The sequence below is a fragment of the Muscardinus avellanarius genome (assembly GCF_963383645.1).
Source record: "Muscardinus avellanarius genome assembly, chromosome: X".
NCBI classification, from domain to species: Eukaryota; Metazoa; Chordata; class Mammalia; order Rodentia; family Gliridae; genus Muscardinus; species Muscardinus avellanarius.
This window is the reverse complement of record NC_137792.1, coordinates 126,512,718-126,526,096: the sequence shown is the minus strand read 5'-3', so window position 1 is coordinate 126,526,096 and position 13,379 is coordinate 126,512,718. Positions and strand designations below refer to the sequence as shown.

The 13,379-nt window shown below is 35.7% G+C and overlaps 1 protein-coding gene across 2 annotated transcripts in view; it reads right to left on the bottom strand.

Annotated features, from left to right (window-relative positions):
- Positions 1-13,379, bottom strand: part of DIAPH2 (diaphanous related formin 2) — a gene marked incomplete at both ends in the record, with an annotated part of 850,504 nt that overhangs the window by 603,444 nt on the left and 233,681 nt on the right. For both annotated transcript variants that reach the window (XM_080719289.1, XM_080719290.1), the window contains 2 exons: positions 8,204-8,312; positions 10,197-10,333. In XM_080719289.1, the coding sequence (XP_080575415.1) occupies positions 8,204-8,312; positions 10,197-10,333 (246 nt within the window). The remainder of the gene's footprint in view (positions 1-8,203; positions 8,313-10,196; positions 10,334-13,379) is intronic.

Genomic DNA, 13,379 nt, shown 5'->3' with positions numbered 1-13,379 from the left:
ACATATGCTAATCTAGGACAATGATTCTGATGTTTAATGAGCAAACATAATTAGTTTCTGTATTTGTGTTTTTCTTCAATTATCTCTTGAAGTCATAAGGAAATTTCCACATTATACTCATTTTATTTACATGTATATTATATGTATTCACTCAGTACATATTTAACATAGAGAAAAATATTTAAGCATGAATATCTTCACCAATTAACTGGGAAATGCTAGACCCCTATATTTGTTTTAAGACACAGGCTTCAGAAACTACACAAACATCTATCTGTTTGATTCCAATTCATAGAGCTATGGAGTACAATAATTGCCAACTCTAGGGCATTCTCAGACAGATTATCCATATTGCCATTAGCTGTGACAAATTGTGCTTTTAAAATTTTATTGACACTGTCACACACTTGACCTTATTAAGCACTCTGTTGACATTAACAAGGTCTTTTTTTATCCTAGCCCAGGAGGAGTTCGGAAAAAAGATGGCTTACGTCAACATAAGTACCTACCAAGAAAGAGATAAATGTACAGAGCTAGTTAATAAAGTCAAGAAACAGAAAAAGATTTCAGGCAACAGGAGTCAGGTACAGAAGCATGGAGGCCGAGAGCTGAAACAGCTTCAGACATTCAAGAAGCAAAGCTCAGTAGGACTCAGGCAAATGGATATGTACAAGAGTGGTGGACAACAACGTCAGAGGGCAGGCAGCAGCTACAGGGTGGAGTACTTTGTGGAGACTAGGACTAGACTTTCATCCCAGAAGCTACAGAAAACCTTCGTAGGTTTGTAAGTAGTGATCTGACAAGAATTGCCTTTCAGAAAGATAACTGTAGACTAGTATCTAAAGGGGCTTAGAATGAAGGATAGAAATTGTTAAAGGGGACGCAGAACTGATAAAATGGAGAGATGTCATAATGCCCTGTAATTTAAAAAACAGTGCACGTTTGTAATCCCAGCATTTGGGAGGCTGAGACGGGAGGATCACGGTACACGGCCAGCCTCAGCTATTTAGTGAGACGCTTTGCAACTCAGTGGTACCCTGTTTCAAAATAAAGAATGAAAAATAGGGCTGGGGGTGGAGCTTGGAGGTAGAATGTCCCTGGGTTCCATCCCCAATACCACTAAATAAATAAATAAATAAGGGAATAAATAAATAATAAACAAACAAAAAATGGCAGTGGGGCTGGAGAAGGAGGGATACTATCCCAAGGAAGGTAAAGATGACACTATAGAAGGAGAATTGAGAGGATCTGCTAAGTGATGGAATGCAGGTTCAAAGGTGACTGTTACATTCCTGGAAGTTTAACCAGGTTTGGAGATGCAAGAGAGAGGAGTGGGGCTTGGAGTAGGAAAAAGACAGATGAAGAAAAGGAAGTTAAGTGCAATTAAGGACAATGAAAAATGTAAATGGGAGGCAGTTGAACCTATAAGACCTGAGTTGGGAGGATGCTGGAAGCTCAGAGACACTAGATTGAGCGCTAGTCAAGAGAATGAGGGACATGGCCTAAGGATCATCTGAATGAGAAAAGCAAAGGAACAGAGGACTGAAGATCAAGTTCTAAGAATCAGTAAATTTGAGGGCGGAAACATAGAAATAGGACATTTGAAATAAAGAGGTAATAGAAAAGGAAAACTTAGTACCATGGAAGTAAAGGGAGGAGAGAGCACGGATAAAGATCAATAGAGCCAAATCCTGGTGCCGAGACCAAGGCGATCACCCTAAAAGTTCTCGTTTGCTTTTTATGAGCTTCCTGGTGACATTTTATTACTAAACGTGATAGACCTGACAATTATGCAACTTTGAAATGAATTTTAAACCAAAGGCATCCTTCTTTAAATCAAGAGCTATTTTCTGTTACTACCAGAAATGACTACATACAAATATTTCTACACAATTCCCCATTATAATAATCTACTTTAAAAATGGGGGTAGTATGAGGATGAGGGTGTAGCTCAGTGGTAGAGTATTTTTCCCCAGCATCACAAACAAAAAGGTGGCGATAAGAAACTCGAAATAAACAATCTTATACAAAACAGAATAAATATCTAAAGATATTATAAATAAAAAGTGCCCTAAGTGATACTAAATGAGTGTCAGGCATTCATTCAATATTCAATATTTAACAAGCTTGTTTCCACAATTTCCTCCTTGTTCATTAGCCGCAGCATCTTTCTTACAAATGCACTTCTACCAACAAGGGATTTGTCCAAGGCTACGTCCTCATATGCGATGGTCTGAGTGCACTAATAGTTAGTTCACAAGTATACACAGCCTTAAATATCAAAACTCAAAAACGGCTATGAAAAGAACCAAGCTACATAGAATCACTCTGTAACTGAGTTATTTATTAATCATCAGCACCTCCTGCCTTTTGGAACACTTTCTGAAATGAGTTACATAATTCCCACCTTCTTAAAATGCATGCTAGAGAGAATTCAGCATGTTACTACTGACTCAGCAGGTCAGATAACTATGTAAGTTAGTGAGCTATGCTTTAACATAGGGGTGCCCTTGGAGCAACTGAGGTATGCAGGGCTCCTTGCCCTGACCTAAAAAAACACTAAATGTTTTCATTGTTTACGTTCTGCTTTCAGTGTTCGATTATGGATCTAGATACCCTTCCTTAGATTCCAGCATAATATCTTGGTGACTTCACAACACCAGTCTGGAACAAACTCTTCCCAAACTGGGCTTCCAGTCTGCTTTAACAGTAACTGCACTCATCCAGGTAAAATAAAATATATTAAATAGGCTGTGCTCAAAGATCTAAAGGTCTTTCAGTGAAACTTATTTGATGGACTTGGTAACATTTTACAGATTTCTCAGATTTTTTTTTCTATCCACTGATTTTTATTTTTAGTTCTCATTTATATTTCCAAAGGAAATTTTTAATACGTAAGTAGGTGAGTTCCATAAAAAGAGAAACTATTACAAATCAGCAAAAGGTATTATTTACTGCTCTGTTTTTGTCTTTCATACCCAATTACAGCATGGAAAAATTGTGCATTATTTTTAGCATGTTAGAAAACAGTATTAAAATGTATTAAATCATGCTGACACACTTCTCTACACAGCTCCTGAAATACTGAAAGGACTTGGCACCTTTAAAACTAATTGCAGCCTGTGAGGACAGGAGTTCTAATACTATATCAAAGGATGTGAACTATTCTACCTTCTCTTTGCATAAACAAGTATTAGTGCTCAGTGTGCCCTGGACTTTCCTGTCTGACCATGCAGAAGTACAATACACTTTAACTAAATATTGGTATTATTCTGCCTTGTCTTTTGTTAAATAGGTAGGAGACCATTGTGGCCTCCGATTACCTACTGGAAGTCCTACTTGCAACCTATCCTAATAAAAATAATGCTTCTCCATCAGAAATCATTAATTTCTGGAAATTCCATATCCATCAATGTCTAATTCAAGTCTAACCTCCTTACTGATGCCTTCTAAGACATAGGTAGGATGCACTCGAATTTGCCTTCCTCTGTGCTCTCAGTAAACTTACCAGAAAGAAAGGGAGTTGGCAAGGGGAGCTATTATAGGCAAAGTGTTCTGGACAATCAAATGTTTTGTATTTATGAGCATAGGCCATATTTGAGAAATCCCATACTTAGGTTAGCTAAAATATAGGGTATATTTGAGAGAATGACAGGTCAGAATGTTAAGATGCAGCCCCATTAAAAAGTCACCTGGTACAATTAAGGTTTTCACCTCTATCAAGTTTTCAATGAGTCAGAAATGGGAGATTTTCTTTCCTTTTTACTTTCCTTTCATTATGCAGTACTGAGGAGAGAACTCAAGGCCTTGTATGTGTTAAGCAAGGGTACTTCCACTGAGCTACATCAAGAGCCAAAGCTCTAACATATTAAAGTCAGATTTTTTAACATATTAAAGGTTTTTCTAACATATTAAAGTCAGATTTATTTTTTAAAGGTAAAGGAGAATACTATAGATCATTTTTCAGGAGAAGAAAAACATTGCTACGGGACATTAGTTAAGAAATTATTGAAATACTATCGGTGGGAGAAGACAAAGGCAGTGAAGTAGAGGGAACGGGTTAGATTAACACTGTACACTACGTGATCGGACTGGATGAGTCATTGGATGAAGGAGAGGAAGAAGGAGGTTTTCAAGAAGATTAAAAATTTGGATAGAAAATGATCAAGATGTATGATTTCAATGCACCAAAAAAAGAAAAAGAAAATGATACTCCATAACCTAAAATTGGAAACATAGGAAGAAAAAGAGACTTCTTTGGCAGGGGACGGGATTAAGGGAAAGAGATAAAGAGAAAAGGTATAATGTAAGAAGAGGTACCACGGGGTGGTTGCAGCATGTGTTCTGGAGCCAGACTTCCTGCTGTCTGGCAGGGCTTGGGTCCCTATTCACATTGTGACCCTAAAATATCTTTTAACCAATAAGGGTCTCAGTTTGGTTATCCAGGAATCAGAGATACTACTGTAATCTCTCTCATAGAATGGTTGTGAGGTTTAAATGAGATAACACATGAAAAGTATTTATAATTTTGTATCACACCTGGGTACTTTTCATTACGAATGTTCTTTTTAATTTCTTATTCTTTCAATTCCTATATGGCATGTATTTTGGCATTTGGATATGTAAGTGTAAATAGAGAGAGAGGTATGAGCTAGACATAGAAATCTGGAAATTAACTATAAAATGGTTGGATTTTAAAGCTAGAAAAGCAATTGAGAGCACTCATGGAGGAAATATGGGTACATGAGCACATTCCTGTAATTCTAGTACTTGAGACACTGAGACGGGGGGAATAATGGTTCAATGTCAGCCACGGCAACTTAGCAAAACTGTGAACAACCTGGTGAGACTCTGTTTCCATATTTAATAAAAAAAAAAAAATGAGTCCGGGGATATAGCTTAGAGGTAGAATTCCTCTGGGTTAAATCCCCAGCATAACTAAGTAAAAAAATGAATGAATGAATGAATGAACACATGAATAAATGCATGCATATGCACAGAGATAGATGGATAAATGAATTAAGATAATAAAAAAGAACACAAGTGATAAAATCCAAGGAACAAAAAATACCTGGCAAATTAAAAGAGAAGAAAGCAAAAAGATAGAAGAACAGTTTGAGGGAATCAAAAAACAGGGAGTAAATGGCTCCTGAAATGATGAGGGAAATAAAACTTATCAAGGAGGTGGGAGATCAATGGTGCCTAGTAATCATGGGTAGAAAGAGGCCATTGGATTCTGGAATTAGGGGATCACCGTAGATCTTTTTGAAAACTGTGAGAAAGCTGCGTTGTGAAAGGCAATTTAGGAAACAGAGAAAACAAGTGTAGATTATTATAGACACATAGACTACAAAATAAAAAAGGGATATGGGAGGCTGCAGAAACCTTAGTTACATGAAAAGAAGGTTTTACAGTATGGGAGACTGAAGAACTCTAGTAAGCTAAATGGAAGGCACTGAAGAGAGAGCATATTAAAATATATGCTTTACCTTCTACTTATCTCTTGAACTAATGAAAATCCTATCTAAGGAACACAATTTGTCTTTAAAGGTGAACTAGAAAAAAAATCTATGAGAAGTTAATAACCTGCTTTAAAATAAAAAGGGGTGGGGAAAGGTATATAGTTGTTATTTTCAAATATAATTAGTCCTGTATTTTAACAAAATTACTTCCTGAGTCTGTAATAACATTTTGAGAAGTCTCAGGATACTACCGAAATAGAAAAGTAATTCTGTTAAAATACAGCAGTAATTATACTTTTTTAAACAACAGATTTAAACTTTTGTTTTTGCTTCTGTATCACAAATATATTTTTGAACTTTTAGAGGATATATTTTCATTCACATTAAGTACTCTAAATAAACAAACCTACTTCACAATTCTTACGAGAGCACTACACTGTATATATAACAAATTACTAATTTTTATAGCTCGTTAAAATAGGAAATTTTCAAATTGTACTTTGCATATGTTTGCATCTCTAATCAGTGTTCAACAATTTCTTGAATACTTAGCAAGATGTCTACGATTTTTCCATATGTTACCTGTTAAACACTTGCCAGGTTATCATTACATTCTGTCCAGCTTACTGAAGACCAGCAAATGGCGATCCCATCTCATTAGCGGAGGTAAGCTTACCTATGGCAGAGGTGCCATTTTCAAGGACAAGCAATACAGTATACAGATGTTGGCATCACAAAGACCAAAGTTCAAATCACAACTCTATCCCTTAACAGCTGTATGATTTTAAGTAGCTTGTTCAGCTTCCAAGCAACTCAATCCCTGATCAGTAAACTGAATATAATAATACATAACTCACAGATATGTGGTTAAAATTCATTTGAAGAATATTTTAAAATGTGTAAATGTGTTTGGCCCAAGGACAGCAAGCCAGTGCAAAATGTAATGAAAACCTTAAATACAGCTAAAATAATTTCATTCCTCCTAAAGACACTCACAAGAGAAGTACAAACTTATAAATGGTTGAAAGTCAATGAAATTTAATTAGGGAAGGCCAACAATAGGAACAAGGAAAAAAACATTTAAGAAGTAATCTTAAAATATACCTTTTAGTACTTCAGAAAACATATACAGTATTGTTGCGATTAAATTTTATTATGGGAAGAAATATAAAAAGGAAAACACTTGAAAAAATTCCCAATTTTAAAATACTTATTACAGTCATCTTCAAAGGCACATCATAAGCCGGGCGTGTTGGCACACACTTGTAATCCCAGCATTCAGGAGGCTGAGACAGGAGGATCATGGTTTGAGGACAGTGTCAGCTAATACTTAGTGAGGTCCTTTGCAACTCAGTGAGACTCAGTTTCAAAAAAATAATTAAAAAATAGGGCTGGGAGTGTAACTTGGTGGTAGATTGCCCCTAGGTTCCATCCCCAATACCGTAAAGGAAAATAAAGCACATCACAGAAGTCTATCCAAAATGTTAATGATAGTTGGAATAGGAAAATTAATAACTAAAAATTATATATTTAAAGAAATATTACGGTTTGTGACACTATGGATTCAAACTAGATAAGCCATTCCATTTATTTGATACAATTCCAAACAGCGGTGAAAAAATACAAATGTGGGGCATGCTTGTAGTCTTAGTACTTGGGGGCTGAAACAGGAGGATTGCTGTTTGAAGGACAGCCTGAGCAAGGAGTGACACTTCTATCAACCTAGTGAGACTGTTTCAAAAGAAAAATTAAAATAGGCCTGGGAGTTTAGCTTAAAGTTAGAATGTCACCTAAGACAAGTTACTCTCACATCTTAGCAAAACAGAGATGAGGAGATGATGACAATATACCTATAAACCTGGGTTGTCATAAGATTTACATCAAATGATATATGCAAATTAAAATATTCATTCCAGGACCTCATAGCATAAATATGCCTTAAGAACAAATCTTTCATAAAACAGGTCATTTTCTGAATCCACCAAAGAAAAGAAGTTTAGTGCAAACTTCTAGTGCAAACACTTAGACTGGGCCTTCATAGGTCGATAAGATGGACCATGATATAGGAGTAGCGGTTCAATCCCCTCTATTTTTATTTTTTTTTATTTTTGTGATACTAGAGATGGAAATCAGGAGCTTTTCTACCTCTGGGATATACTCCCAGACCTATTTTCTATTTTATTTGGAAACAGGGTCTCACTAAGTTGCTGAGGGCCTAAGTAGCTGAGGCTGGCTTCGAACCTGTGCGATCCTCCCGTCTCAGCCTCCCAAGCGCTGGGATTGCAAGCGTGCGCCACCACACGCAGCTAATCCTCTCTATTTTGTTGAGTCAGCCCATTAAATATTTCCTGAATGGCACAAAGAAAGAAGTGTTTAATTTCCTTAAATTTCTACAACAGGCTCACACACTTCATTAACACTTGTTAGGCTAATGGCATTGACGGAACTGCTGGCCCTTTGGCCCTGATTATTGCTAAGACTTCAATTTCCATGGTTTACAACATTAATTAGTAAATTAGGATATCAATTATAACCATAGGGGCCATATTTATATTAACTCAGGAGTATTTTTCCTAATTTTAAACAAATTGCTATTCTCACAAACAAAATTTCTAGCAACAGGAAGAATTCTATTTTTATGTGCAATTCTGTTTGAATGCCACCTAAAGTGGAATTGGTGTCATATAAAATGAGTCCTCTAAATATATCTCAAGAAGCAATACAAGACAAAACTAACTCACCTGTAATTGCAAGGCTTCATGATTTTCTAATCCTTCCACAATTGGTGAAAATCGTTCCCTGTTATTTCTTTCAGCTGCAGTAGTTATAGCCCCTAAGAGTTTTTCTAGACTATAGTGGAAAAAGAAAGAAAAAGAAAGAAAAAATATTTCTTACACATATGTTATGAACCCTAGCTATCCCAGTTTTACCTTTTATTTTTTTTTTGGGGGGGGTGCTTGATGTTTATAAAGACCATTATAAACTTGACAAAATTGTATATATGGTATAAAACATAATATTTTGAACTATACATACAGTGTGGCATGGCTAAATCAAGGTAATTAACATGTGTGTGTGGGTGTGTGTATACGTGCGGGTAAGAACACTTCTATTCTTTTTTCTGTGTGTGTGGTACTGGGGTGAACCCCAGGGGCTTTTCTACCTCTAGGCTACACCCCCAGCCCTATTTTATAATTTATTTGGAAAGAGGGTCTCACTAGATTGCTGAGAGCCACACTAAATAGCTGAGGCTGGCTTTGAACCTGTGCGATCCTCCTGTCTCGGCCTCCCAAGCGCTGGAATTACAAACGTGCACCACCACGTCTGGCAGAACACTTCTATTCTTTTAGCTATTTTCAAATATAGATTACTTTTTTGGTGGTAGGGATTGAATCCAGGGGCAATATACCTCTAATCTACACCCACAACCCTTTATATTTTTGTCATTTTGAAACAAGATCTTACTAACTTAATGAAGGTCTAAGTTGCTGAGGCTGTCTTTGAAACAAGTTTCAAATTTTCTTTAAATTTTCAAGTTTCAAAATTTAAGTAAGTAATATAGATATTAGTATCACTTAAGCATAATATATCTATAATTAATAGTTTATTCTAGTGTAACATACTGTGATTTTATAATAAAGTGCTGAAAAGGGCAATATTTGAAAAATAACTTAAAACAAACCAATGTTCCCTAATAATGGAACAAGAGAAGCATCTCCATCTAGCACAAGAAAAGTATCTACCTGAATAAAAATATTTGCAAATATACCATACAATGTTGAAATGAAAATAACCTCTGTATAGTATGCTACCTTTATCAAATTATATCTGATATTAAAACTAAGTCATAATAATTATAATAGGCTAGAGTATATTTTATGAATTAGTATTGACTCTTTGATTAGAAAAAATATTTCTCATTCACATATAAGCTTCTTTTTTCTATAAAGCCTAAGGAAACAGTACTTGTAGATGTATCATCTCATTTTTTCTGAGAAAAGACTTGAAATTACAGACAAAAATGTTGCTTACTATTTGTCTTTTGATTTCTAAGGACAATGGCTAGTATAAAGCATGATCTCATTTTATTGAAACAGTTATGTGAATGTCAACATATCAGAACATCCATATATCTTGGCATGGTTATATTTTGATTCAAACTGAAATTACTGCTATGGCACAAAGTATTCAGAAAAAAAATTAAATTCATGTCCTTGACACACATTTCCATTTGAACACAATGATTTCCTACAAACCAGGCTAAATGACATCAAATATAAAGTTTTGTTTCTAGCTCAGTATCATTTCCATAAGATATGATCTATTGCATGTTCACAGAAACACACATGTACACACACGCACACACACACTCTAAGTGCATATGTACACCATTTTATTTTCTTTGTTTTTAACAGGTTACACATGATATGTGTGGGGAGGGGGGCTCATATTTGTGTGCCTGAATCTATTTGACAAGATAACTCTGATTTTGTCCACTTTTCAAGAGATCACTTCACCTTTATCCAGACAAAATCCGATTAATTTTTAATGCATCTGAAAAATTTTCCTGTTACAATTCTATATAAACATATTTTCTATAACAAAAATATAAATAGATAAAAGTGTCAAAAATTGTTCAAAAGTCTAAAATTGTTTTCACGCAAGTAGTCAAAAGATTTATTAATTTCTCAAGTGTCATTTCTCATGTTGTAAATATAATATAGCAAAACTTACATGTTTTCTTCTCCAACGATACAAATAGCAGAAAGTATTTTGACTATTTCGGTCATCATGTTGGGTTGTTTGGGGTCAATTGCTCTTGCCAATAGTAAAAGGCTTCTTTCATCTCCTAAAATTCTTTGCAATCCAAACTAAAGAGAAAAATGAAAAGAAACTTCATTTAAAATGAAATGTCTATGGAAGATATCTTTTATTAAAAAAGCAACATGTCTTTGGGGATCCCTGGGTATGTTCACATGAAAAATTAACATGAACAAAAGAGTAATGTTAAAAGCTCTGTTGTAGCCTTGCATGGTGTCACACACTTGTAATCCCAGTACTTGGGGGACTGAAAAAGGAGGCTGTCGGGTTCGCAGCCAGCCTCATCTACTTAGTGAGGCCTTCCAAAACTTATTGATGAGACCCTGGTTCAAAATAAAGAATAAAAAATAGGGCTTGGGGTATAGCCTTGAGGTAGATGCCCCTGGATTCAATCCCCAGTACCACACACAAAAAAGTTCTATTGCATATTGCATACTATCTGCCAGTTAAAGAAGCAATAAGCCACAGTATGGGTTTTTCCACACCTTCTCACTCTGATTCTCCCCCTCACAGGCAGGTACAAAGGCTAACAGACCCAAAGAAATAATTCATGACTTTCTTTAAGTGTCACAATCAACTAAGAAAACAACAAGTTTTGCTTTCTAGATATGAACCCACATGTGTGCATTCACACACATGAGTTGTAATAGGTATAGAAACATAAAAGAAAGCCTAAAATTTAGGTGTATGCTATATTAAGATGATAGTGTTTTCTTTCATCTTTATCACACAAAGTATATCTTCAATTTTTAATAAAATGTTTGTTTCATTTCCCAGTTTAATAGTGAAATGTGACATTTTATGTTAACAAAATTGTCATTCCAATCTAACCTTCCTTTAAGAATCAAATATGAATAACTGCATGGGGGCAGGGTCATAGCTAAAGTCTTAAATGTGACTTCACCATAGATTCTAATAAATAAAACAAAATGGCAAAAAAGAAAGACAGACAAACACACAGGATTGGGAAGAAGCAAGAAACCCCAAAAGAGATACGCATGTATAAAGGCAGACAGTAGATAATAAAAAGTAAGGAATATAAGTGGAATAATGCATGTATAAAACCAAGAGATAAATTATTGTCATGCAGTTATCGATTTTAAAATAAGAACTTTAAAATCAATTTGAAGCTAGGTGCGGGGGTGCACCCCTATAAGCCCAGCATCTGGAAGGCTAAAACAAGCAAAACTGAAGGATCGAGGACAGCCTCCACAACTCAGGGAGACCTTGTTTGAAAAAAAAAATAGAAAGAGCTGGGAGTGTGACTTGGAAGTAGAATGTCCCTGGTTTCAACGCCCTATACCCAGAAAATAAAAAGATATCAATTAGCCTAGCTGGATGTGGTGATACATACCTATAATCCCAGGACATGAGAGACTAAGGCGGGAAGATGGCCAGTTGGCCACCTTTGGCAACATAGCAACACCCTCAGCAACTTATCAAGATCCTATTTCAAAATGAAAAATAAAAGCCGGGCGTGGTGGCGCACGCTTGTAATCCCCGCATTTGGGAGGCTGAGACAGGAGGATCACACAGGTCCGAAGCCAGCCTCAGCTACTTAGTGAGGCTCTCAGCAACTCAGTGAGACCCTGTTTCCAAATAAAATGTAAAAAAAAAAAAAAAAAAAAGGTCTGGGAGTATATCCCGGAAGTAGAAAGCCTCTGGGTTCCACTCCCAGTACCACACACACACACACACACACACACAAAAAAAAAAAAATTAAAAATAAAACAGGGCTGGGGATGTAGCTCATAAGTAGAATGCCCCCAGTACCAAAAAAAAAAAATAAAAATATCAGTTTAATGGAAAGTGAAATACAAAGTTTTTAAATTTTATTTAGTGTTCAATAATAGTTTGTAACACATAGGAAAATACTGAACATCTATTTTTTATAAAGATATTTAAAATTTATCTGGGAATCCATCAGTCTAAACATCTGAACAATGCTATAGCAATGGAGATCAAGAAATAATAGATTACTTTTTATGATCTTATTATTACATGTATCAGATAGGAGATTAGTTTATGAAGCAAATAATCCAAACTCTATGGGTCCAAAAATTTTGTTTAAGTCATTTCAAATGAAAATTTCCTTCCTAGATTTTTTTCTTTGAATGAATATTTTATGCTTTTTGCTTCATATGCCTACATTTTTATTTATTTATTTATTTTTTTTTTTGGTGGTACTTGGAATGGAACTCAGGGACTTTCTACCTCCGGGCTACATTCCCAGACCTATTTTCTATTTTATTTGGAAACAGGGTCTCACTGAGTTGCTGAGAGCCTCACTAAGTAGCTGAGGCTGGCTTCGAACCTGCGTGATCCTCCTGTCTCAGCCTCTCAAGCGTGGGGATTACAAGCGTGCGCCACCACGCCCGGCTCATATGCCTACAATTTAAAACATCATTTTCTTCATGTTCTGAGTCCATATATGCAAGACGTAAATATGGCCTAACTAAAATTTACATTTTATTTAGGTGAATCTAAGTCAAATTGTCATATCATCATATTCCTCAAAATGCCTAACTCTAAGAAATACATTTTGTATTAATGCATCAAAGTATGTTCTATGGATAAAGGGTATAGAATATATTGAAAATGTTCTTTCACTAGCAACTACTCCTGATTATTATTAGTTGGTATACTGGAAAGCTGTGGCAGTTGACAAGTCAATAGGAATATAAAAGAATGGTTCCTATAGCTCAATTTACAGATGAGAGGACTGATGAGCTGGGAGGGTCAAGGTTTCCCAAAGGCCACTCAACTTATTAGTGGCAAGACATGGACTGTACCTCCTAAATTCTAGTAATGTGTTCTCTTTCCACACTGTCATTGTTTTCTTCAATTGAAGAAAAAGCTCCATCTTGAACTATGGAGAAGCAATGCTCAGTCAAAGCTTCCTTGGTATGCATGAGATTCTGCATCACTGTGTAACCCCAAACGAAGCACAGTAGTTGAGAAATTATAGCCTGGTACTAACAGGAGGCTTTCTATAGGGGATTTCCAGAAACAACAGTGTAAAGTATATTTTATGCAGGAGTCTCATGGCCATTAGCAAGGGTAATGGTTTGTATGTAAAATGTCCCCCTAGCCCTC